The sequence below is a fragment of the Periplaneta americana genome, chromosome 3 (assembly GCF_040183065.1).
Source record: "Periplaneta americana isolate PAMFEO1 chromosome 3, P.americana_PAMFEO1_priV1, whole genome shotgun sequence".
In the NCBI taxonomy this organism is placed as follows: domain Eukaryota; kingdom Metazoa; phylum Arthropoda; class Insecta; order Blattodea; family Blattidae; genus Periplaneta; species Periplaneta americana.
Window position 1 is genome coordinate 189,527,417 of NC_091119.1, and position 27,231 is coordinate 189,554,647.

Genomic DNA, 27,231 nt, shown 5'->3' on the forward strand with positions numbered 1-27,231 from the left:
TTCTTGTGGCATGTGCTGTGGCTTAGGGAGTAGAGTGGAGTGGGGAAAGAGCGACCGCGGAAGAGAGGAGATTGCGGTCCGGATTGTTCGAGTGACGCTTGGAGATATCCAGATAATTCGAGAGAGCTATCTCTGGACAACCGTAGAAATTTCTCGTAACTATGGTTTAGTTATAAAAGAAGAAACGCGAGTGAACTTGAGCAGTTTTATTCAGTCAGTCAGTAAGGCAGTGTTGTTAAAGTCAGTGAAGAGCAAGTCAGACAGTCTTGTGTAGCAGTGAAGTCAGCTTCGAGACCAGAGCGCGACTTGAGTTGTGTCCGTAACTGTGGAGCCTGAAGCCCGGAGTTCGAGTGCAGTGGACCGCAGTTGGGGGACCTGAGTTCGAAGTGCAGCAGATCGTCTCTGAAGGTCTAGGGTTCGAGACTCTGTGAACGCGTGTGACTGAGCTAGAAGAACTGGCCAAGACAAACGAGCTGTGAACTGAGAACTGACAGTTCTGTGTTGTAAATAGTGCTTTGTGAATATTAGTTAAGATTAACAGTTCATTGTTGTTCGTAATAGTCCCAGTAAATTGTCATTGTCGGTTGTGAAGTGCAACAACGAACGCTGTGTTGCTGTGCAGAGAGCAAATCCCATTGTTGACGGGAGTGAAATTAAATTGTAGAGAGTGATAATTATTGTTGAGATAATAAAATTACATTGTTGTTCAGTAATAAAGTTACAATATAAAGAAAAAGGTTTAATAAACGTTATGGTTACTTTACATTATTTTCATTCATATCATATCATTAAACCAAATAAACCTCAAAAGTGTATTTTTACTTCATATATTAAAATTTTTAGTGCATATTTCAACAGTTTTTACTGCATAGTTGCATACATATTTTGAAGTTTTTTAGTGCATAAAGTTCCGTGGTCTACAGATAACTTTTATTTATGTTTATAGGTTAAGGGATGAACTTCGACATTGCATCAAATTGTGTGAAAAACAGAGGAAGACATTTCGCCGTATTTTTCTTCTGTTCTCTCTTCCTCACCAGAATACGAATGAAGACAGAGATGTCTCTAGACAGCTTATCTTGTTACATTATGTGAAGACTAACAAGATAATATTTCCGTCTTTCTCAATTCAGAAAACCAGACCAGTATTCCAGACAAGAGATGCTATGTCTAGGTAAGTATGCTGTCATAACTTATGAACGAGCTGTATTAGTGAAACCCTAGATCATATATATAACAGATAGGTCATCGCTATGTTAAAATCGTTTGCACTTTGAAGAGAACAACCGCCAGGATCGCCACCCGTCTGCCGTAAACGAACACGAGATGGCAGTACAGTCGTTAATGCAGTTCAAATGGGAATTATGACGTGACCCCTTATGTAACAACTAGATGGCAGCATAGTAAACCTGACAAAAGTTGTTAACTTCAAAACCTATAAGGCTGACTTATCTATATTATGACCTAGGGTGAAACCAAGTGAGTTTAAAAAACCCACTGAGTCTTCAGAGACTCTTAAGGTACGGTCACACGTCGCTACTTTTGCTGCGCAACTTTTGTACTGCAGCTGCAAAAGTTGCGTGTCGTGTTCACACGTAAGCCAAAAGTAGCGCGCTGCACGCTACTTTTCGTGCTGCGCAACCTGAGTGCAGCAAAAGTTGCAACTGGAGGTTGCGAGTCTGTTCACACACAAAGCGCTACTTTTGCAGCTGCAGTCATGCTGCAGGTTCCCATCTCCGTGTTGACTTCTCAATATACATTTTGTGGTTATGTTCGCATTATTAAGAAACTCATGCGAAAGCTTACTTATCTATTATTTGCTTTTCTGCCCTAACTAGTATTCAGAAATTGACATTATTTTTACTATAAAGCTTTTAAAAACGCCTATATACTTAAATGATAACCAACAGCATATTCACGTAATCAATGTTGGCAACCCTCCTGTTTGAAACTACACTACAGAAAATTAAAAAAGTGAATTATATCGTCAGTAAATATGCTCAGACTGTGTTGTGCATTTAATAACTGTTACAAATAATTTATTTTCATCACATCTAACATTAAAATACATCCAAACAATAAAAGTATCATTGGCACATATGGGTGGCAACACTGGTTGCAACCGCAGCAAAAGTTTCAACAAAACCAATATCAAAAATGCTGCGGCTGCAATCCTGAGAACCCTGTTCACACGTCGCTACTTCTAAGCTACGGGCAGCATGGAAAAGTAGTGGGCAGCAGGTTCGGCAGCCGCTACTTTTCGGGTTGCACCGTTGTTCACACGTCGCAGTACGAGAGTTGTGCAGTTTTTTGTACTGCATCGCTGCAAAAGTAGCGACGTGTGACCGTACCTTTAGATCGACCCTTCAAACATTGGATAGAGACTGTAACAGACCCCTAGGTCCAAAACATGCAAGGATTTTGATTGAGGTCTTTCTTCTTCATATGCGATTTCATATCTGAGATATTTAAATTGTTTAATTTGTTCTAGTATTAATGATAATTTTACTACGAACTGGATCTTTTCCTAAAAAGGTTGGAACTTTAGATTTTGCTGTTGAAATTTCCATATTGTAATTTTCTGCAGTTTGGTGGAAAGAGTGGACCAAACGTTGGACATGCTTGTGTTATTGAATATTACCATTTACTTTCTTTGTCGTCATAGTTTTGAAGACGCAAATGAACTACTGGATCAGATGACTAATGCATTGACTGCGAAAGATTGGAAGATGGCACAGCTTTGTGGACAAAGAGCTTGGGAGGATTTCAAGAATTTGATAAATGATCCAGTGCTCAGGTGAGTAACTTTAAAAAAACTATAAGGAGTTTTCAGATGTTAGAGTGTTTATTGATTGTATTGTATTTATTAACATTCCATGGTATTCATACATTGCTTACAGCTAGAATATGGAACAAGTCAAAAAACTTAATACTATCATAAAGTCTTAATTTATAGTCACAGTCTAGATGAAATATATACAGACGAGATTTACAATATAGTCTACTAGTACAACACAAAGTTTTAGTATCTAATTTCATGAAGTGTTATTGAATGTCATTAATTCACCTACAGAATAGAAGGCGTGAGAAATTATGTACTTCTTTAATTTGGCCCTAAATAATTTTATGTTTTGAGTTTCATTTTTTATATCGATAGGGAGGCTATTAGAAATGTTTACTGCCATATAACGCACTCCTTTTTGATAGCACGATAGACTTGCCGATGGAGTATGAAAGTCATTTTTTTGACGTGTATTTATGCTATGAACTGTTGAATTAGTTACAAAGTTTTCACGATTACATACGAGGAAGATTATTAATGAAAAGATATACTGACAAGCCATGAGCATTATTTGTAGTTTTTTGAAAATGGTCCTACATGATTCCCTAGATTTGGCACCTACTATTATTCTAATTACTCTTTTGTGTAATGGAAATATACTGTTACTATCTGTGGAATTTCCCCAGAATATTATTCCAAAACTCATTACCGAGTGGAAGTATGCAAAGTACAGCTACAGTGAAAACAACTGTACTGTGGTGGATTCCAGAAAAAAAATTCGTGGTTCAGTGTTTGAGGGATGTTGATTCCTTATTGAAAAAAAGTAAAAAATGTTAAAAAGCCAAATGAACAAAACTGAGGTATATATTATTTTAATGTACTGAAGTACATATGATATTTCCATGCAGATATTCTGCATCATCATACAATGAAAGAGTAATGGAACAGAGAAAAATTCTCTCCGGCACCGGGATTTGAACCCAGGTTTTCAGCTCTACGTGCTGATGCTTTATCAACTAAACCACACCGGATACACATCCCAGTGTTGGACAGAATCGTCTCAGTTTAAGTTCCAACTCTTGGGTTCCCTCTAGTGGCCGCCCTCTGCACTATGTCATAGATGTCTATGAACGTAGGACTGAAGTCCACACATGTGCTGAGGTGCACTCATTATGAGTGACTAGTTGGCTGGGATCCAATGGAATAAGTGCAGTCTTAAATCACGAAGTGATTTACGCATATCATATATATATTATTTTAATGTACCGAAGTACCTATGATATTTCCATGCAGATATTCTGCATCATTATACGATGAAAGAGTAATGGAACGGAGAAAAATTCTCTCCGGCACCGGAATTTGTCACTCATAATGAGTGCACCTCAGCACATGTGTGGACTTCAGTCCTATGTTCATAGACATCTATGACGTAGTGCAGAGGGCGGCCACTAGAGGGAACCCAAGAGTTGGAACTTAAACTGAGACGATTCTGTCTGACACCAGATTGGGTATCCGGTATGGCTTAGTGGATAAAGCATCAGCACGTAGAGCTGAAAACCTGGGTTCAAATCTCCGTGCCGGAGAGAATTTTTCTCTGTTCCATTACTCTTTCATCGTAAAACTGAGGTAGCCTTGATATAAAAACACGAAAGAAGTTACGAAAAAAGGATTGTGAGGTTTGGAACATGGAATGTACAAGATATACGAGTATGTTTCACTGCTATAGAGTGCATTCCCTGTGTCTTTTTTGATAACAGGACAGTCATTCATACAGTAAAGCAAGTTGTGTTTAATTTATTGCAGTATTTATTCTGATTGTTTATACTATGCCATCATGTCTTCAGAAGATGACAGTGAGATAAAAGAACCTGTTAAAAAGAAAAAGGAATAAAAATAATCATTTGTATAAGGGTAACAAGATTTAGACAGCCATTGTGATAGTAGAAAAAAAGAGCATACTTGCTCACTCTTCCAATAAATGTAAAGAAAATCGTGGATTTGACAAAATTTCAGAAATATTTACCTAATGAAGAGGAATTTAAAAGTTTCTCGAAGAGTGTGTACGATTGAGACATAACTGAAGGGAGATGTCTAAGGATCTCTATTTCTGAAACATTTTCTGTGTAATCTTAGACTGTAGGCTTTCACGGCCGGCGTTTTAGGATGTGTATTTTCCGGGCTAGAGGGCCATGGTCTGTCGATGTTACAACCAAACGTCCACTACTCTGGTGGACATCTTCAGTGGCGTGGTACACATGTGCAAAGAGATCTGCTGGTATCCGGCCCTCAGAAGCACACACATCAAACCCTTTCTCCGACAATTAGACACTATGACAAACAATCAGAACACCGAAGCCACTGGTGCGGACCGTGACGACAATGACAAGCAACAACAGTCCCACACCTTAAATATTGATGGGCTACCAGTCTCAATGCCAGTTCCTGATACACACAGCAGATCTATCCACACACATGTGCCACACCACTGAAGATGTCCACCGGAGTAGTGGACGAAGTGTTTGAATGTAACACTGACAGACCACGGCCCTCTAGCCCGGAAAATACGTATCCTATTTTCTGTGTAGTTTCATAATAGTACATTATGCAACGAGCCTATAATGGTAGTATGTTTATGAAACAAGCGCAAGCAAGTTTCATAATTTTCATACGAGCGTCTTAATTACCATTATAGGCAAGTTTCATACGACTTTTTATGCTCGACCATATTTCTAACTCGAAATTATTCATAAGTATTCATGTTATTCTTATCTGACCGAGGAGCGGAACTGACCTTGTGCAATACCTCGTAAATTGTGAGATGTGCGCAGACGCGAAAGTATTGATTTTTTCCAAGAAACAAATGTCTCACGCTAGTTGCCTTTCGATTGCATATCCGAGAATAATCGATACTTGCACTTTCATACTGCTACAATGGTATTTTCTGATTGGTGGAACACCTGAACTTTAATGAATTGGTGTACTTTAATGAGGTCCACTAAAGGGCTGCTACCAGGTGTATAATTACTACATTTCGGCATGGTCGAGCATAAAATAATTTAAATGTTTATAACATTTTCTATACTTGAATAATGTAAGTAAACAAATTTTTGCAACACACATATGTTACTTTATAAATGGGATCTGAATTTATTGTTGTTTTTTTTTTAAATATAATAACAAAATATTGCTCATTACTTTTTGAAAATCCCATAAGTCGTGAACTTTTTAACTTGCCTAGAAGCAAATTTAATATTATATACAGGTTATTGACATGCTTCTGTGACTTGTTCACTCAAGATTCAACTTTCAGAAGTGACAATGTTTATAAATACAGCTTAGTTTATTAATTATTCTGTTTTTTTTTTCCCCCACCATAAGTTTACAGTTTTATGACTTATTGGGTTTCAAAAATAACTGATCAATTATAGATTTTGAAATACATAAAGTAAAGATAAAATTGTAAATTCACAGGAGGAAACACAAGAAAGTAGAAAAGTGTTTCAAACGAATACATATTTTTGGTAGTTCCTGAAGAAATTGTATACATTAGTTATAGAAGTAAGTTTTGGATAAATCGTGAAACAGCTAATGCCAGTAGGGGAAGTTATCCCCACTCTCGCCGCTCGGCACCTCGCTCGCCTGCTCTCTCTCTACTATCTGCCCCGCTTTGGTGGATCACTGCCTACTGCCTCGCACGTATTTCATATTTTACAACACAATACGTTTTTTCCTCGAACTAACGCATACTAATACACAATACAATCAAATTACGCATTAGACAACAACACATCTCAACCAAATGGGCACAAATTAGGGCGCATTAGACAACAGCCACATGTAATGTGGGTTTTTCAATGTGGGTTTTTCATAAAACAACACTCACCTGTTAACTTTGCACTGTCCTCGAAGTAACACAATAGTCACCAGAGCCTCGTCTGCTGTAATCCATGCTCCTCACAGTACCATATAGTATCCGCCTTCAAATTCTCCCTGCACAATTTGAGGAAGAAGTACATGTCTTCGGTACGGCTCATCACGACACGTGGTTCTGTCTGTATACAAAGCTGGACATGGACACAATGAAGCTTTGCCAGCGCACATTAACACTTATGCTACCTCCGCAGTCAACCCCTACTAAGCTAAATTTACAAGCCCGCCACTTTCTACCCATGCTATTCGGTCATTGTCCCCCACGCCATTCCATCATTGTCTCCCGCTATGAATCCTTGCACCAATCGTATTTCTGCAATACATTACGGCAGTTCCCTTGAACATAAATAGACTCATTTTCCCTTCTACCATCAACTAGCCTTGGTAGCCGAGAGGTCTAAATCGTGACCAAAAAGCGTGCAAGCGTTTTGTTAGGAAGATACCCAGATCGTCCTACCCACTGCGAAGTCATAAGAAAAAAAAAGAGAGAGACATGAAGCAAGGAACAAAGAAGGAGAGGCTGGAGAGAGAGAGACAGAGGGTGGCAGGACGAAGTTCCTGTTTTGCTTCCTAGATGCCGCAATCATTCTTTTTGTTCCACTTTCCTCCGCTAGATGTCACCCCCACCCTAAACCCCTATTTCCACTCTTTCCCGCTAGAGTGTGTTGGGAGCTTGTAGGGGAAAAGTGGAAAGGGGGTTGTGGGCGGAGCTTAGCGTTCGCTTTTTTACCTAAGTTTTTGCTTGGGATTATTGATAAAAGTTTACTTTCTTGTTTTCCTTAAAATTTTGAGTAAGGTCGACTGAAGAGGAAGAGAAGGCTGAAAACATGTTATATAAATACAGCACAGTTTAAGTAAAATTTTTGGTAAGGGAACTTTATGAGAATTGTCAGAGAAAGTCTGGGAAAAAATTAGAAAATTCTGTAGGAACCCTGTTGTTGATCCACACACAAATTTTTATATTCGGAATATGTATGGTAAGACTTTCCTGTGTTAAATTTCAACATACCTCGTTTACATGTTTCGACTTATTTATGGGTCATCTTCAGAACTGGTCATTGTTGATCTTGGCGCCACTTGTTCTGTTTCCTGTGAGGGTGTGTTCCTGTGATATAGTGTAGAATCAAAGAGTGTGCGTGTTTTGAAATTGAGTTGTGTGTTGAGAATTTCGTTGGGGTGTGTTTTTGTGTGTCTGTATATTTCATATTGTTCTAGTGTGTTTAGTTTCTGGCTTTTTGGTTGGATGTGTAGTATTTCCATGTCTGTGTTGATGTCTCTGTGGGTGTGGTTAGCATTTGTGATGTGTTCTGCATATGTGGAGGTGTTTTGTAATTTTTTTATGGCTGTGAACATAAGAATACAACAAATACAACACAAACACAAGAACACAAAAAATACACTAACAAACGAAAACAAAAACACACACAAAATTGCAACCTCATTCAAGAAATTAAATTACAACATCGCATACAGAACAAATAACACTCTACAAAAACATCTCAACACACAAACAACACAAACAAATAAATACAACCACACAGGCGTATACAAACTCAAATGTAACACCTGCAACAACTTCTACATAGGACAGACAGGCAGATCGCTTCAAACATGTTACAAAGAACACATCACAGCCATAACAAAATTACAAAACACCTCTACATATGCAGAACATATCACAAATGCTAACCACACCCACAGAGACATCAACACAGACATGGAAATACTACACATCCAACCAAAAAGCCAGAAACTAAACACACTAGAACAATATGAAATATACAGACACACAAAAAAACACCCCAACGAAATTCTCAACACACAACTCAACTTCAAAACACACACACTCTTTGACTCTACATTATACCACAGGAACACACCCTCACAGGAAACAGAACTAGTGGCGCCAAGATCAACAACGACCAGTTCTGAAGATGACCCATAAATAGGTCGAAACATGTAAACGAGGTACGTTGAAATTTAACACAGGAAAGTCTTACCATACATATTCCAAAGTGATACAGTGTTAAAAGTTGTGTAATTAAGATGTAAAATTTTTATATTTTGATATAATCGCGTAATTTAATTATTTCCTAGAGAGGAAGCAATGAGAATGCCTCTGTATATGAGAAGTTATACTGCTGCATCCACATACGCTTATGTGATGACCCAGGCTGTTGACGTCTTCAAGAAAGGCAAATTGCTCTTTGATTGTGTGACAATGCTTCAAGAGCTGTTGAGCCAGGATGTCTACCTGCTTCATTACCGAGGGAAATGGTATGATCAGCTGGCTTTGATACTGCAGTCACATCTGAAGAACAATGCAGAGGTAAGTGTGCTTTACTGCCTGATAATGTTCACTATCCTATTAAAATTATGATGAATGTATCCTGCCATCTCCTAGTTGGCAGATGACACTCTTCATGGCATGTTTATTGCATATTTTGCTGGGGTTAAGTTTGTACATATTGGATTGTCATAATATGAATGAAGGTAAACTTAGAGATTATTTTATGCTCGACCATGCCGAAATGTATAGTCCCGTCACTCTAATTTCCGGCAGCCAATCGCATTGCAGGTCGGCTACATTTAAACGTGTGCGTCTTGTGATTTGCTTATGAAGACGTTATTCATTTCTTAAGGCTCGATAAATACTTAATATAATCGCCCGCCATTTTGGCTCTTTCGTTGGCGTTTGCAGAAAGCACACGAAGATGTTATTTGCCACTCAGTTATGTGCTGAATTACGGTGCGTTTGATTTATTATCATGGGAGCTACGACATGATAATGTTTAACATGTGGCAAATAGATTCCTCGTCTGGTAGCTCGGGAACGAAAGAACGAAAATGGCGAACGATACTACCTACCTAGACTTTATAGAGCCTTCACTTCCTAAGACGTAAGCAAAGAGGCGGAGTCACACCGGAAATAACAGCGTCGCGACTATAGTAATTATACACCTGGTAGCAGCCCTTTAATGGACCTCATTAAAGTACACCTATTCATTAAAGTTCAGGTTTTCCACCAATCAGAAAGCAATATGAAAGCTCAAGTATCGATTATTCTCGGATATGCAATCGAAAGACAACTAGTGAAACGTCACAGAGGCTGGAAATCCAATACTGTCCTAGAAGGTTATGTTCTGTTACTATAATAATTAGCGTTAATTGTAAATAATATTCAAATAAATTCAATTCGTCATCTCGTTTTTCAATGTCTAAATCATTTCCAGGTTATATCAAGATTAATGTTAATTTTACTCTCTACATTATATCAAGGTCAATAATATTTGTTCCTCGGAAAAAATCAATACTTTCGCGTCTGCGCACATCTCACAATTTACGAGATTGCACAAGGTCACTTCCGCTCCCAGTCAGATAAGAATAATATGAATACTTATGAATAATTTCAAGTTAGAAATATGGTCGAGCATAAAAAGTCGTATGAAACTTGACTATAATGGTAATTAAGATGCTCGCTTGCGCTTGTTTCATAAACATACTCGCGTCTTAATTACTACCATTATAGGCTCGTTGCATAATGTACTATTCCAGTTCCTAATTCTAACAGTATGTGGATTCAAATTCCTTTTAACAGTATCAATCAATCAATCAAACTCCCGTATCTCCTCATGAGGGGCATAGGGCATTCACAAAGTGCCTCCATCGGACCCTATTTGTAGCCAACTTCTTCACTTCATTCCATGTTTTCCCCTCCCTAGCAATTTCCTCCAAAACTGTTCTCCTCCATGTATTTTTTGGCCTTCCTCTTGTTCTACTACCCTGGGGGTTCCAATCCAAAGCCATTCTTTCTACTCCTCCATCTTCTTTCCTGATTGTGTGCCCTATCCAATTCCACTTTCGTCTTTTGATTTCTGTTGCGATTTCTTTCTGATTTGTTATCTTCCATAGTTCTGAGTTTGTGATTATATCCGGCCATCTAATTTTTTTAATTCTTTGTAAACATCTATTAACGAATGTTTGCAGTTTATTTTGTATGATTTTACTTGTTTTCCGTGTCTCTCAGCCATATAATAAGACTGATTTCACATTACTGTTAAAGATTTTAACTTTTGTAGATCTAGATATAATATAAGATTTACATATTGGGTACAACTGGACAAATGCACTATTTGCATTTTTATTCTGTTCTTTACATCCTCAAAGGCTCCACCGTCCTTGTCAATTATACTACCCAAATATTTAAATTCTTGAACAGTATCAATGTTATTATTACTTATTATAACTTTATCTGTCTTTTTACTATTTAATCTCATTTCTTTAGTTTTCTTTACGTTTATTTTCGTATTTTTAACAGTATGGAGATTTGCAATCTGAACGAAAAGGAGGAAGATGAGCTTGTTGAATTATAGAGTGACACTGGAAAAAAAAAAGTTTAAAAGAGATTTACTTCTGATTGAGGTTCTGGCTGATATGTACATCTATTATCAGGCAGTACACCTCACTTGACGATATATGTCACAAGAAAAACAGTTGTTTGTATGCATCTGAAGTCTGATTAGTGTGATATGTAGCTAATTGACAATGTATGCAACGGAGAGAGAAGGGAACTGGCCGTCCTACCCCATTATCTCCTGACTTAGTTGCCTCATAAGTGGTGCCATGTTGGTATCATTTATGAGGTTCAGAGTCTTCTGACAGTTGACTAAACAACACCAAAAGAGAATGTCAGATTTTTTTCTTTTATTTTTCATCAATCCATCTTCTTAATGTATCCAGCTGTTTGCTGACAACATAAAGTCCGCTGTAGTCCACTGTAGTCTATTCAGTTGTTGTTTTTCACGAGAAATGAGAGGTATTTTGATCGGTGTTCATTATAGATGCTTGTTGCTAGTAGCCAGAGGTGGAGTGTAGTCAATATATACTGCAGGGCTGTGTCTTCTGCAACTGGTACTGATGATTTTAATTTACTTCTTTTGTGGTTTATGGATGGACAGTATAGAAGAATGTGTTCCAGATCTTCATCGTGATTATTACACCACAGACAAGTAGGATTATCAGAAATGTGAAATCGGTGTAGGTACAATTGAGTGACAATGTGACCTGTTCTGGCTCTTGTTAAAAATGTTTGAACATGTCTGGGCAAGTTTTTGTACATTTCCAGATCATTTGGTTTCTTTTGTACAGACTGTAAAATTTTTCCTTTGTCAGAAGAGAGCCAATTGCTGATCTATAGGTTTGTAAAATGAGACTTTATTGAAGCAAACTCACTGGATAGAGATATCACTTGAAGAGGTGTTTTATTTTTCATGCGGAACATAAAGAACTTTCAGAATGAGTCTTGAAACATTTAATGCCGTTTCCACGATCTGTTAAAAAACCGGGTAAATGCAGCGGCAAACTTGAGATTATAAAGATAACTAACATTGATCCTAAATAGGTCTATAACGATATTTTAAACATAATGTGACGGCAACGTGAGATTCGATTTCACGACCGACGGAGGAGAGGCTAAGTCGTCCGTGTTTTGGGCGGGTTGCGCGCGCATCTGGTGCTTGTGGAGAGAAGAAAGGGGAAAGAGCGATCGCGGCAGAGAGGAGAGGGTTCCGGATTGTTCGAGTGCTTTCTCTGGAGTGCTATCTGGACGCGCGTCGAAATATCGAGAACTCGTACTTTCCAGAAACTGTGGTGTGAGTATAAATTACGCACGCAAGTGAACGAGAGTCATTCATGATTAGTTCAGACAGTCATCCAGTCAGTCAGTCAGAGAGTAAGTCAGTGGACAGCAAGCCAGCTTCGAGACCAGAGCGCGACTTGAGTTGTGTCTGTAACTGTGGAGCCTGAAGCTCGGAGTTCGAGTGCAGTGGACCGCAGTTGAGGGACCTTAGTTCGAAGTGCAGCGGATCGTCTCTGAAGGTCTGGGGTTCGAGATTCTGTGAACGCGAGTGACTGAGCTAAAAGAACTAGCCAAGACAAACGAGCTGTGAACTGAGAACTGACAGTTCTGTGTTGTAAATAGTGCTTTGTGAATATTAGTTAAGATTAACAGTTCATTGTTGTTCGTAATAGTCCAAGTAAATTGTCATTGTCGTTTGTGGAGTGCAATAACGAACGCTGTGTTGCTGTGCGGAGAGCAAATCCCATTGTTGACGGGAGTGAAATTAAATTGTAGAGAGTGATAATTATTGTTGAGATAATAAAATTACATTGTTGTTCAGTATAAAAAGTTACAATAAAAACAATTCCATCATTATCACTGATTAGGAAAACTTGATTTTCTTTTCAGTGCACTAATGTATTGAAATTAGAATATTGTGACAGCGACGCGAGATTCGAACTCACAACCAGCGTCCCGCAAGAAAGCAGATCGCGCGGAGCACGGAGGAATGGCGCGCGGCGGAGAGGGGAAAGGGCCAACGCGGCGAGAGAGTGGAGCGAGAGTGCGCGCGCAACTGCTGCATGCGAAGTAAGGGGGAATGGACCTTCCCGACTATTCCAGAAGTGCGTCGAAGTGGAGATATCCAGATAATTCTCTACACACCTGTAGAAATTTCTCGCAACTATGATTTTGCTATAAAAGAAGAAACGCCAGCGAACTAGAGTAGAGTTTTTCAGTTATTCAGTCAGTGAGTAAGCGAGAGCAAGCAAGCCAGTCTTGTGTACCGGAGTTCGACTCGAGTGTGCGTCCGCAACTGTATCAGCATCCGAAGGCCTGAGTTCGAGTGCAGTGGACCGCAGTTGGAGGGACCTGAGTTCGAGTGCAGTGGACCGCAGTTGGAGGGACCTGAGTTCGAGTACAGTGGACTGTCTCTGAAGGTCTGTGGTTCGAGATACTGTGAACTCTAGTGACTGAGCTAGAAGAACTGTGAACTGAGAACTGATGGTTCTGATTTGTAAATAGTGCTTTGTAAATATTAGTTAAGATTAACAGTTCATTGTTGTTCGCACTAGTCCAAGTAAATTGTCATTGTCGTCGGTGGAGTGCTATAACGAATACTGTGTTGAGTGAAAATCCAATTGTTGACGAGAGCGTTTAAGGTGAATTGTAGAAAGGAATTATTGTTGTGACGAATAAATTACATTGTTGTAACTAATAAAATTTACAATATTGTTTTGCTTTGCTATTTTTAATATCAACTCTTCTGTAACATATTAATGATGACTATCCACTTTTTTTCAGAACATTATTACGTTATTCATGTTTTGATTCAAATATACAGGTAATATTGATTCACTGTCGGAAAATGGAACAGAAATATCACTACTGTCGACCGGGGTTACTTTACACAAGGGGGTAACTTTACACATTTCCAGAAAAAATGTTTAGACGGGAGCACATTAGAGATAATGTGTAGCAACTCCATGGAACTGATTCTATGTGACAACAACACATGTATGTAGTAGTCTGAATTGTGTGTCCTTAGGAAGGGGATCCTGTAAGCAGAAATTCTTGAAATGTGTAAAGTTACCCCCTTGTGTAAAGTAACCCCTGTCGACAGTACTCATATTCACTTAATATTAACCCGAAAAATTAACTTGCCTATCATTCTTTTGAATGACGACTTTTGAAGGTGTCTGCAAAAATACTTATCTATAGAAAGTGGTCCTCAGTGCTAATAAGTTTGAGAGCTGCTGATCTAGAGGGCATTCCATGGGTAAAATTTGTTCCAGTTTTGTTTGTTGGATATCTAATATGGAACTTTTGGCTCAAAATTTTTTCACTATGTTATGAATTGTTGCTCTGTCTGACCTCTGAAACTGTAAATGATTTAATTTATGCATTTATTACGTATGTTCTGAATTTATTATAGTTCAAGAAAATAAGATTCCAGCTACCAGGAGAAATATATCGTTAACACATTTGTGATTTGTGTACAATGTATAATGAATATTTAGATTGAGACGGTTCCTCGTATAGGATAAGGAGAATTTCATCAGATTAGTATTTCGTGTTAATATTCTTATATGGATAGTAAGTGTGGGGCGTGTAAGAAAGGTCCAGAATTTGAGGCGGAAGTAACAGGTGGGCAGGAAGGCCGAAACGACGCTACGCGGACAGGAAACATGTGTCCAGGCGTAGATTTGACCGCTGGGGGAATGTGTGGACTTTGCGGGTGGTCAGCAAGATGACGCCAAGCCAGGTTCGAAAAAGAGATGATCTGGTATATGTCAGAGAATTGTCAAAACACCGGAAGTAGGGTAGGACCTAGTTAACGAACAATTTTTGAAGAGCGCGTCTTAAGTGACGTGAGAGTAATCATGGCCAATCAGGATTCTTAATAGAGACACGTGATTTATAGATAAGAGGGCGAAATTGTATGTTTGGTGGTTGCAAGTAGAGGGTAGATTTGGCAGATAGACAGCGTGCAGTGAGGACGCACTCCACATATTCTCGGCGAACCTAACTCGGAAGGATAACAATTTACGGACTTAGAATTTTTTAGTGGTTTAGTAAGAAGTCGTGTGTTGTATCATTATTATAAGTCTGAATTCTTTTCTCGTCATTATTATTACATTCGGAATAAATTGTCATCAAGTTATCAACTCTCCGTTATATTACTGGTGTTTTATAGTACAAAATATATAATTACGTGAACTCAGAAATTAGTCTACCAACTTGTAGGAAGTGAGAACAGTAAATTATACACTTGGACGCGCATTTCTGCTAATCTGAAACGAACACTTAATAATAATAAACGTTCTCATAGTTCTTACCAACAACTTCTGGTGTGCGCCTACATCATTTCAATCTACGAGCACGTCTCCCAAACCCCATGTCCCGACCGTTTTGCAGCTGACCTGGGAAAATCTCTTACTCTACCGGAGTAATCTCGAGGAGGCTGGCTCCCAAATTAATTAGTGTACATCTTTAATTATTGACATCAACGTGCCTCCTTGAGATACTTTCCATACACGACGGAGCTGGCAGCCGAGGGCAAGGAAAGGCGTCTTGGGCAACAACGACGACGACCGACGACCGTCGCAGATTCTGGCGCCCCAACGACAACGACCGACGACCGCCGCAAGATTGGCAACAGGACATGACTGTTTGGCCAAACACGTGCATAGAATTGGAATATATCAGTCCCCTAACTGCCCATTGTGCAACTCAAACCAAGAAATAGATTCGGAACACCTCAAAATCTGTGCTTCAGTGGCTGACCATGACAATATCTATGAAAAATATTGGAGTGCAAGAGGTCAAATGATTTTATTGTCAAATGACTGGCATTAGAAAACAACAACATAATGAGCATACATGTATAATCATCACGTAAATTTATTTTAATTGAATCTTTTCTTTGGGCAGGCTGCTGAAACTGTTATCAGAGGCATGGAAGATCCTGACGTCGGTGAGGTGGATCAGCAGATCTTGTCCACCCGTGGTTCCTTGCTGCTGTCGCGCAGAAAAGGATTAAGTGACGACTTGAAACTCAGACTTGTAGAACTCATAAAGAAACCACTAAGAGATCCTCCAAGTGTACTCATAAAAGCGAAGTCGTTACAAAGGTGGGTTCAGTTAAGTAGTTGTACTTGTTAAAATATGCAATACAAATTACCTTTGTGCGAGATCGTGCGTATTTGCTTGTTTTCCGCACAGAACCAATACACGGTAAGTGTGAAATACCACATTCAGTATTCCCAACGTAACACACATAACAATTTCCCTCTTCTTACCGCTTAAGCGCGACATTCATTTTACTGCTTTAGACTTTTAACATATTATTTTTAGAGACGTTTAACATAGTAATAATTATAAATTGGAAACTTACCACTGCAATTTCACTTAAATTGCACTGTTAATTATTGTTTTTAAATATTTGCAAAAATTAAGTAAAGTCTACTACTCCACGAAAGCTATTGTATTCCTGATACAAGTAACATTAAGGAAGCCGTGAAAAAATCAACAAGACTCCAGATGCCGATGTTATTACTGCAATATGTTATGTAAGTAATATTGTTAAAATATTAAAATGAAAAATAAATCATTACATACTGTTTGTTTTAAGTTCGCATTTATAGACTGGGGGGAAAAAAAGACACGTATATCACGGCCTGCTGGAGTATAGATATTTTTGTTTTCTAAAGTTGCCGTCATTAAACAGAAACCAAGATGGAGATTTCATTGCAACTAATTAGAAATTCGTCTTTCAGGTATGTAATAAACGATCTTCGCACAAAATAATGCACGATACACGAGTGGTATGTTTGTTTTCATGTTCTCGGAAATTAAAAAAGCTCAACTACGTTTCGCTTTTTCAATCTTTTCCTCGAACATGAAAACGTCAACATACGTACTGCTCTTGTAACGTATATTACTATAACAACTAGAACATTAGCTTCTTTGCATGCTAGAGACTGGTTAAAAAACAGGCGACTTCTGTAGGAATATGTGTGAGATATGTTTTCTTGAGATAGGGTACGTACAAGACGAAGCCTCACTGATTACCTTACTGGAAGGAATGCCTAAACATTAAGCAATGAAAACTTGTAAGAAGTAGACTGTTCGGTTGATTGCTACCTAGCCTGTTAGCCTGCTGATAACTTGTAGAATGGTTCCCCTGTTTTTTCAAGCTACCAACGACCTAAATGCTTTTACTGCACATGCGTCCTGAGAGTCAGTACACACTTCCTCATGTGCTATAGGCCTACTACTATCCATTCGACGCATATAATGGATTGTGAAAGATTAATTTCAAGTGTTTACAAAAGACTTGTTCTTTGGACTCATGCTCATCTCAATCACCAAATCCATAAGTTATTCTGAAATCGTGGGATGAAGTAGGAGTTGAAATGAATAGCAATAATAAGTAAATTTGTAAATGGAAAAATTGATATTTTACAGTAAGTGTCGATTTAAAAACTTGAGATAATTATCAGTACTGACTTTTTGACAGTTTTCATTCATTCATAGTTTTCTGCCCAAGAGCAGGTCTTTCACTGCAAACCCAGAATTCTCCAATCTCTCTTACTTCCTGCCTTTCTTTTAGTCCAAATATCTTAATGTCGTCAATCATCTGATATCTTCTTCTGCACCGAACTTTTTTCCCGTTCACCATTCCTTCCTTCAGTAGGCACTTTCTTCTCGGCCAGTGGCCCACCCAATTCCTTTTTCTCTTCCTGATCAGTTTCAGCATCATTCTTTCTTCATCCACTCTTTCTAGCATAGCTTAATTTCTGTCCATTTCATACGTTCCATTCTTCTCCATATCCACATTTCAAATGCTTCTATTCGTTTTTCATTTCGCCGTAATGTCCATGTTTCTGCCCATACAATGCCACACTCCATACAAAACACTTCACTAGTCTCTTCCTTAGTTGTTTTTCCAAAGGTCTGCAGAAGATACTCCTGTTTCCATTAAAAGTTTCCTTTGCCATTGCTATCCTTTTGACTTCCTGGCAGCAGCACATGTTACTGCTTATAGTACATCTCAAGTATAGATGCTGTCCACTTGTTCTACTGCCTCATTTCGAATTCTTATGTTTACCTTTTTTCATTTTCTTGCGATAACCATGATCTTTGTCTCGTTTGCATTTATTTTCATCCCATACTGCTCACAGTTGTCATTTAGCTCCAGTAGCATATCTCTTAGTATCATCTCCTCTTCTGTTAACAATGCCATATCATCAGCAAATCTTATGCACTTTGTTCTTCTTCCTCCTACTATCACCCCTGCCATTTTTGGCAGTTAATATATATTATTTTGTCAATGTCCTGTATGCATTAGAATGACCTGTGTGGGATTTAATGAAAGGAATTTATTTTGAATCTTGTGTACACTACTTTTAACACTTGAATATAAGTAATTGATTGACTAGCGGACTTACTCGTGTTAATTATGTAAGTTTGTGCGGCTTACAGCTGTTTCAAAACTTCAATACACGCTAGAACTTGAAAACAACAACTCCATAAATCTCCTAGACATCACCATAACAAAAATTGAAAACAAACACACCTTCAAAATATACAGAAAACCAACCACCACCACCACACACATACACAACACATCTAACCACCCCATACAACACAAACATGCTGCATTCAGGACAATGGTACACAGATTACTCAACATACCCATGACCAACAACACTACAATGAAGAAGTGAACACAATCAAATACATAGCATAAGAAAACGGATACAATCCAAACATAATAGACAACATCATAAGAAAGACAAAACAAAAACTTAACAAACACAAAAACACGCAAAACACAAAAGAAACACAAGAACACAAGAAATACATCATACTAGCATATGAAAACAAAAGCACACATAAGATCCCATCTTCATTCAGAAAGCAGAAATACAACATAACATACAGAACAGAAAACACACTACAAAGACATCTCAACACACAAAAAACACAAACAGATAAATAAAACCACACAGGTGTATACTAACTCACATGTAATAGTTGCGACAAGTTCTACATTGGACAGACAGGCAGATCATTCCAAACACGTTACAAAGAACACATTAAAGCAATAACCAGAGGACACAATACATCTACATACGCCGATCACATAACCAATGCTAACCATACATACAATAACATAAATGCGGACATGGAAATCCTACACATAAAACCCAAGAACCAAAAACTCAACACACTAGAACAATACGAAATACACAAACACACTAAAACACACCCCGATCAAATTCTCAACACACAGATCAATTTCAGTACACAAACACACTATTTGACTCCACTTTTCAACACCTTTCAACAATCAAACACACCCACATAACAGGCAGAGAAGTTCGAGATGACGCCGAGATCTAGTAGGCTCTGAGGATGGTGTGATGAAGCACCGAAACAGCTGTAAGCCACACAAACTTACATAATTAACACGAGTAAGTCCACTAGTTAATCAATTACTTGAAAGGAATTTATTATGACAGGAGACACTGTCCAGAAAAAGTGGAAAATCGAGTTGATATTTCGAGCTTCATTATCACAAAATCCACTTGGAAAGTATTTGTTAAAAACGGGATTTTCCTTAAACTGGGTTTACTTAAAAGCGGAAATTAATTACATTACTCTTATGATAGTTTGACTGGGACTTAAGATTATTCCTTAAAAACAGGAATGTTGAAACGGGGTTTTACTGTATAAACTTCAGACTTGCAGCAATGTATGTCTGCTATATCACGAAATTGAATTAGCAGAAGATTGCAGCTGGTTGTGCAGCAATGAATGAAATGCTGAAAATTGTCTTGTTTGGATTAATTTACTATACATTAATAGGTGGAATTGAAAAATGAAGTTATTGTCTTATTTGTTGGCTTCATTATCTTACTGACGTGAATGTTCTCTTCTGTATTCATTATTTGGTACTCTTTCAGTAATGCTCCAGGAAGGAAACAGGTGTATGTTCAAGAGGATGTTATTAGGCAGGAGACTACTTACTCGTCAGTAGAAGAATTTGCAATATCTCACTACCATCGGCAAGGGTACAAAGAAGGTACAAAACAGTTCATTCTTGAAACTAATAACTAATTAATTACATGGGATCAGTGTTTCTCAAACTGTGGTCCTCGAGGTCTGTTCTTGTGGTCCTTCAAAAAAAGGCAGAAGAAAAAATAAAATTCAAACGAATTGTAATCACTCTATAGCTGAAAATCTCAGAGTTTGGAAATGACACATGGCAATCACCTTTCACTGTCTCTCAGTACTGACATTTTATGAAATTTATTACCCTATCCATCTACTGACTTCCCACTCTACTCTCAGCAACAAAAGAGGGATTTAAAGCACTATGAACGTGGTGTTTCTCGCCATCTTTTCCCTGCACATCTGGCACCGCGCCTTAACCCAGCCAGGGACCACGCAAATCCATAATAGAGGACCGAACCTTTCTTAATAGTTTTTCCTGCACTCAGTCTGCACACTGAAATGGTCACGTGCTGTACTAAGTACACCAATAATACAACTCTGACGTCACAATTTGAAACTTATTTTCGAAGTAAATATAATGAATTTTCATGGGTTCATGATCACTTTCATTGAAACTAACAAACTTGCATTGAGTGAAAGAGAACAGTCAATTGAACTCTTGAATGAGACCCGACTTAAAATGAAATTCCAGCAGAAGGTATAGTTAATTTCTGGACCGCATCACAAGTGAAAAGAGAATACAGTGAACTGTACAATGGTGCCTTAGAGATTATAATTTAGTTCATTTCTACGTATCTGTGTGAGAAAGGGTTTTCATCACTAACTCTAATAAAAACAAACTAGGCTACTGAAATCAACTCGATGTATGTGACAATCTCCGACTTAAGCTTACAAGCATATGTCCAAATATAGAACAACTGTGCACGAATTGGCAGGCTCATCCATCTCATTAATGTGAGTACCAATATTTATTTATTTATTTATTTTTTTTTGTTTTTTAGTTAATAAGTTAAACAATTATCCAAACTCCAATAGCCTTGAATTATTAAAGAAACAAAAAGAATTTTCTTCTATGAACATTAGCTTATTTAGTTAATACTAATATAAAACTAATTAAATTAAATTAATTCTAATTAATTCTATTTTAAAATATAAGTATATTGATATTAAAATATACTACAAAAATGATAAATTTACTTTCGAAGGGAACAAGAGTAAGGTGGTCCGCGGAACTGTTCTGACTTTAAAAAGTGGTCCCCACTTCAGAAAAGTTTGAAAAACGCTGATTTACATCATACCAGCACAATTGGCATTCATACAGTCCTCTCTGTAGATTGAAAACTCAAAAAAGTTTCATATCCATTGTTCAAGAATTAAAACAGAAAATCAATATCCCGAATTTAAAAGAAAACTTACAAATTAAACCAAATCCTTTAACTCTATTAAATATAGAATATAATCTAAATTTAACAGAAAAAAATACTGAAATCAGAAGTAAACACTGAAATACTGAAACAATTGTCTTTAGAGACAATTAATATTAGGTACCCTCCACAAAACTGGCTTCATTTATACACCGACGGATCCTTGATCTCCAGAGAACAAGGTGCCGGTGCAGGTGTTACGTGCTGTCTCTTCTCACTTTATAGATCTCTTGGATATGGAACAACAAGTTTTGATGGTGAAATCATTGCAATAAGGGAAAGTCTCAGGAATCTTCTATGCCACATCAATAAATTTAGGAATGCAGTTATATTTCCAGACTCCAAAGCAGCTATTCTATCAATAGTCTCTAAACACACACCTTCATCTCAAACAGCAGAAATAACTAAAAATGCTCTCTCAATTAATATCACTCAATAAAAGAATTGTATTTCAATGGATACCATCCCATTGTGGAATCCTGGGGAACGAGAATGCGGATGCTTTAGCAAAGAAGGGCAGCACTGCTACTTACAGACCTGTTACTAAATCTACGTATTACTCTGTGAAAAGATTTATTAAATCTACATACTTAGACTTCGACAAACAAAATTTAATAACACAATCCCAAGGGATAAAATGGAACTCTCTGCATCAAAATCCACAGTTAATTCCCGATTTACCACGAAAATCGTCTGTAGCTGCATTTAGATTGGCAACAGGCCATGATTGTTTGGCCAAACATCTGCATAGAATTGGAATATATCAGTCCCCTAACTGCCCATTGTGCAACTCAAACCAAGAAATAGATTCGGAACATCTCAAAATCTGTGCTTCAGTGGCTGGTCATGATAATATCTTTGAAAAATATTGGAGTGCAAGAGGTCAAATGACTTTATTGTCAAATGCCTGGCATTAGAAAACAACAACACAACATCATACCAGCACTTTAAGACATGATCAAATGATTTCAATTGATGCCTTTTTTTATATAAATATTCAATTTAATATAAATTATATATTACAGAAGCACTGCCATTTCTTGTTTTGTCGCTGCTATAGTTGTCTAGTGGCTAGAGCACAAGACTTATAATCCTGTGAACCTGAGTTCGATCTCCATGTACCTGTTATTTATAACTTGTTGGGCAAACCCATAATCTAGGTAACACAGGGGTTTTCTCTGGAAACTCCAGTTTCCATATTGCATTCCCAAATCTCCATCATCTCATCTCACCGCTGGTGTAGCGTACACCCCCCTCCTGGGACGCACCCTGGGCAACGACAAATCTTTCTTTATTTGAAGCTTAATGTCAACTGAAGTGTGAAGATATGTTTTTAGTATTAAATCATAGGAGTGGTTAGTGTGTCTGCAAATCTGTGCTGTACCATGTTTTTATCATTTCTATTGCAGGCATGCATGCAGAAGGCAGTGTGATCGTAACTTTGTTTGGACTGATCTTTTGGGATGTTATTTATGGACATCCTCTACCAGACGTATATCGAAGCCCATATCAAGCAGAACCTTTAGATTTAAATTCAGTAGAATTCTACCGAAACAGAAAAGAGGTGATAGACAATAGGTTACTGGATTTACGTTCTTGGAATTTGGAAACGGTGAATCAACACATAAAGACAATATTTGAACAGCATGAAGAGAAAATATCAATAGTGAGCTGGCAGAGGTTCAGAAGTCCTCAGCAAGTGGTGGTAAGTTTTGAAATTAGTCAAATTCTGTATCAGTTTTCACTTTAAATAGTAATATTATTGTTAATGTATTGGGGAATTAGTGTCTTTGCCAGAATATGGCCAAAAACATGTCAAGTTTTATGTTATTCTTTCTTCATCTGCTGTCACCGATCGTCCAAGTATATCAATATTATCTGCATACTTACGTACTTACTTACTGGCTTTTAAGATTGCCGCCCTCACATAAGCCGCCATTGGTCCCTATCCTGAGCAAGATTAATCCATTCTCTATCATCATATTCCACCTCCCTCAAATCCATTTTAATATTATCTTTCCATCTACTTCTCAGCCTCCCTAAAGGTCTTTTTCCCTCCAGCCTCCCAACTAACACTCTATAGGCATTTCTGGATTCGCCCATATGTGCTACATGCCCTGCCCATTTTAAATGTCTGGATTTAATGTTACTAATTATGTCAGGTGAAGAATACAATGCGTGCAGTTCTGTGTTGTGTAACTTTCTCCATTCTCCTGTAACTTCATCCCTCTTAGCTCCAAATATTTTCCTAAGCACCTTATTCTCAAACACCCTTAATCTCTGTTCCTCTCTCAAAGTGAGAGTCCAAGTTTCACAACCATAAAGAACAACCGGTAATATAACTGTTTTATAAATTCTAACTTTCAGATTTTTGGACAGCAGACTGGATGATAAGAGCTTCTCAACCGAATAATAACAGGCATTTCCCATATTTATTCTGTGTTTAATTTCCTCCCGAGTATCATTTATATTTGTTACTGTTGCTCAAAGATATTTGAACTTCTCCACCTCTTCAAAAGATAAATTTCCAATTGTTATATTTCCATTTCGTACAATATTCTCGTCACGAGACATAATCATTTACTTAGTCTTTTCGGGATTTACTTCCAAACCTATCTCTTTACTTGCTTCCAGTAAAATTCCCGTGTTTTCCCTAATCGTTTGTGGATTTTTGCTGACATATTCACGTCATCTGCATAGACACAACATTATCTGCATATGTTAAATATGTATTATTTTGTTAAAAGGTCTCACGAATCAGTATTTTGAATTTTTGTTATGATAGAAATGGGAATCAAGCCAGCATTTGCCTTTTATTATAACTAGATTTCTAGTTACTTATGATTGAAAATATTACTAGTACTGGCGTTCTTTGTGTCCCAATCAATAAAACCAAGTCCTTCTAAAGTGCACAAGAAAGTTAAAGATTTCAGGATCACAAATGTACGAGAAGGTTACTATATTTTGATTGCTGTATCCTGATAAATTTTTGTTATTTATTATTGTGAGATTAAGTAGAGTGGACTGAGAGCAGTATTGAAGTATGATTAATTAATTCATTCGTAGTTCGCTAGTATGTTTTTGCGGGATATCAGCCGAGTTAAGATTATGGAATGCTCCAAGCTTTCTGCAGCCATCTTCAGGGAAGTGATGTCCGAACACAAAGTCGAAAGGTAATATAGATGTTAGGCTGTCTCAGGTGAAACGGGATTGGTTGGCGGATCGGCCAATCCGGGTCCGGGAATTGTCATTCCTCGTAGTGGCCACTACTGGGATCGTAAAATCAAGGAGGCCATAGAGATCAAGCTGGAGAAAAACAACTTTAACAGAGACAGTGGACTGCAGCTCAGTCAGGCATGGACACCGGCCTTGGACCAGCTTAGGCCCTCTTACAATCAAGGTCATGAAGATCACGGACCGAGGACGGCAACCGATTCCAACCGGTGGAACAGGGCTCGCCGCCTGCCAAACTTCACACAGGAATCCCGGGAGGGGCGGAGCTTACGAGGAATGACAATTCCCGGCCCCGGATTGGCCGATCCGCCAACCAATCCCGTTTCACCTGAGACAGCCTAACATCTATATTACCTTTCGACTTTCTGTTCGGACATCACTTCCCTGAAGATGGCTGCAGAGATAGCAGTCGAAAGCTTGGAGCATTCCATAATCTTAACTCGGCTGATATCCCGCGAAAACATATTAGCGAACCAACGCCGAGAAAGCCTCAAATCATACATCATTCGTAGTTTTCTGCCCAAGGTAGGTCTTTAATTGCAAACCCTGCATTATCCAATCTTTCCCATTTTCTGCCTTTCTCCCCTCTTAGTCACTGCATATGATCCTTATATTATTTTAATGTCTTCTATCATCTGATATATTCTTCTGCCTCGGACGAAACGGAACTGCACTGAGTGGAAGTCAGATGTATTATTTTATTTTCAGTTGCAGTTCATGTCTCACAAATGTGTGTTTGAATAAGTAATTCTTAATTTGTAAACTGAATAAAGTTTTATTTCTATAATTTTGTATTTGTTCCTATCCTTTGATTCAGTAACATGTAAACCATATCTATCATTTCATGTTTATATACTGTACTGTTTGTACTGTACTTCTATGTATTTTAATTTGTATTTAATTTAACTTCATTTAGTTCATTATTTCAAAGTCTATATCAGAGAATATAGCAAAAATTTCAGAATACTTGTAATCAGATTGTATCAGTAGCCACACTAAATGACCGAAATCCCTCTCGCAGTCAAAGAATCAATTTCTGATAACTCTAAAACCGGTGGCATATGCTGAACCTGGAGTTTGGGTGTTCTGTTAAAAATATATAGTTGGTCTATCTCGCACAATTATTATAGGCCTAAGTGAAATATCGGGTCAACATTAACTGCCATTTTTAGTATATAGTTTAGTATTATTTATAAATAATAACTATGGGGCAGACGTTGATGACCTAAAAATGTACTTAAAATGGTCATTAAAATGCCCTTAAACTAATGCAAAAATGACATAAAATTAAAAGAAAATGACATTTAAATATTATTCAAAGTACTCGCACCACAACTTCTTAAAAATTAATCACCTTGCTTCAATGACTGCCCTGCAAATGCCGGAGAAAGGAGGCAACTACAAATAACGTTATTCAAAATTGCATTATTTATGATCAAACAGTAACCATGGTCAGCAAAATAACCTGTTTGAAGTTCCACAACTCGCTAACTATTGTACAATTACATATTGTGAAATAGAAAAATGTCTAGTGTATTGTTCGCTTTTTGTTTTATATTGTTGCACTAAATTCGGAAGTGGTGGGGTAGGTCTACCCTTATTCACTATAATATGTAATTTTTCTCCTAGTGGGCGAGAAGAGAATGGCTTTTGCAAAAGAACTTTTACAGTGTACATTTCCAAGTGCTATTATAATGAAATAAGTAATTTAAATTGTTCACCTGCGCTGGCACACAACTATGAACCCTAGTAAAACCTAAACGAAGTAAATTCACGTAAACACACACGTCAAACACAATATTTCGTAACGCTATTGACAAGTTGAGCTGCCTGTATACAGGACGACCTGCGAGCTTGAGAGAAGCGAGTATCCCCACCATGCCACCTTGCGCGCGCAGAGAATTATAGCAGTAACTCTCAGCAGGGGATGTTCTTTTGTACGGACACAACAACCAGACCAGAACTCATCCCACTTCGTCAGGCAGAGCGTACGTTATGAAACGAAAGCCGTTCTGGGGATGGTGTGCACATTTAACCAGCAGGCATTTAAAATATTGTAAATTTTCTATACTCAACAACAATGTAATTTTATTATCTCAACAATAATTATCACTCTCTACAATTTAATTTCACTCCCGTCAACAATGGGATTTGCTCTCCGCACAGCAACACAGCGTTCGTTATTGCACTCCACAAACGACAATGACAATTTACTTGGACTATTACGAACAACAATGAACTGTTAATCTTAACTAATATTCACAAAGCACTATTTACAACACAGAACTGTCAGTTCCCAGTTCACAGCTCGTTTGTCTTCGCTAGTTCGTCTAGCTCAGTCACTCGCATTCACAGAATCTCGAACCCCAGACCTTTGGAGACGATCTGCTGAACTTCGAACTCAGGTCCCCCAACTGCGGTCCACTGCACTCGAACTCCGGGCTTCAGGCTCCACAGTTACAGATGCAACTCAAGTCGCGCTCTGGTCTCGAAGCTGG

At 37.9% G+C, this 27,231-nt stretch overlaps 1 protein-coding gene across 1 annotated transcript in view; it reads left to right on the forward strand.

Moving 5' to 3' along the window:
• Nucleotides 1–27,231, forward strand: part of LOC138696919 (fanconi-associated nuclease 1-like) — a 64,659-nt gene that overhangs the window by 17,732 nt on the left and 19,696 nt on the right. The window contains exons 4-9 of the mRNA XM_069822410.1: nt 947–1,174; nt 2,666–2,797; nt 8,810–9,041; nt 15,984–16,183; nt 20,024–20,142; nt 22,909–23,204. Coding sequence (XP_069678511.1) covers nt 947–1,174; nt 2,666–2,797; nt 8,810–9,041; nt 15,984–16,183; nt 20,024–20,142; nt 22,909–23,204 — 1,207 coding nt within the window. The remainder of the gene's footprint in view (nt 1–946; nt 1,175–2,665; nt 2,798–8,809; nt 9,042–15,983; nt 16,184–20,023; nt 20,143–22,908; nt 23,205–27,231) is intronic.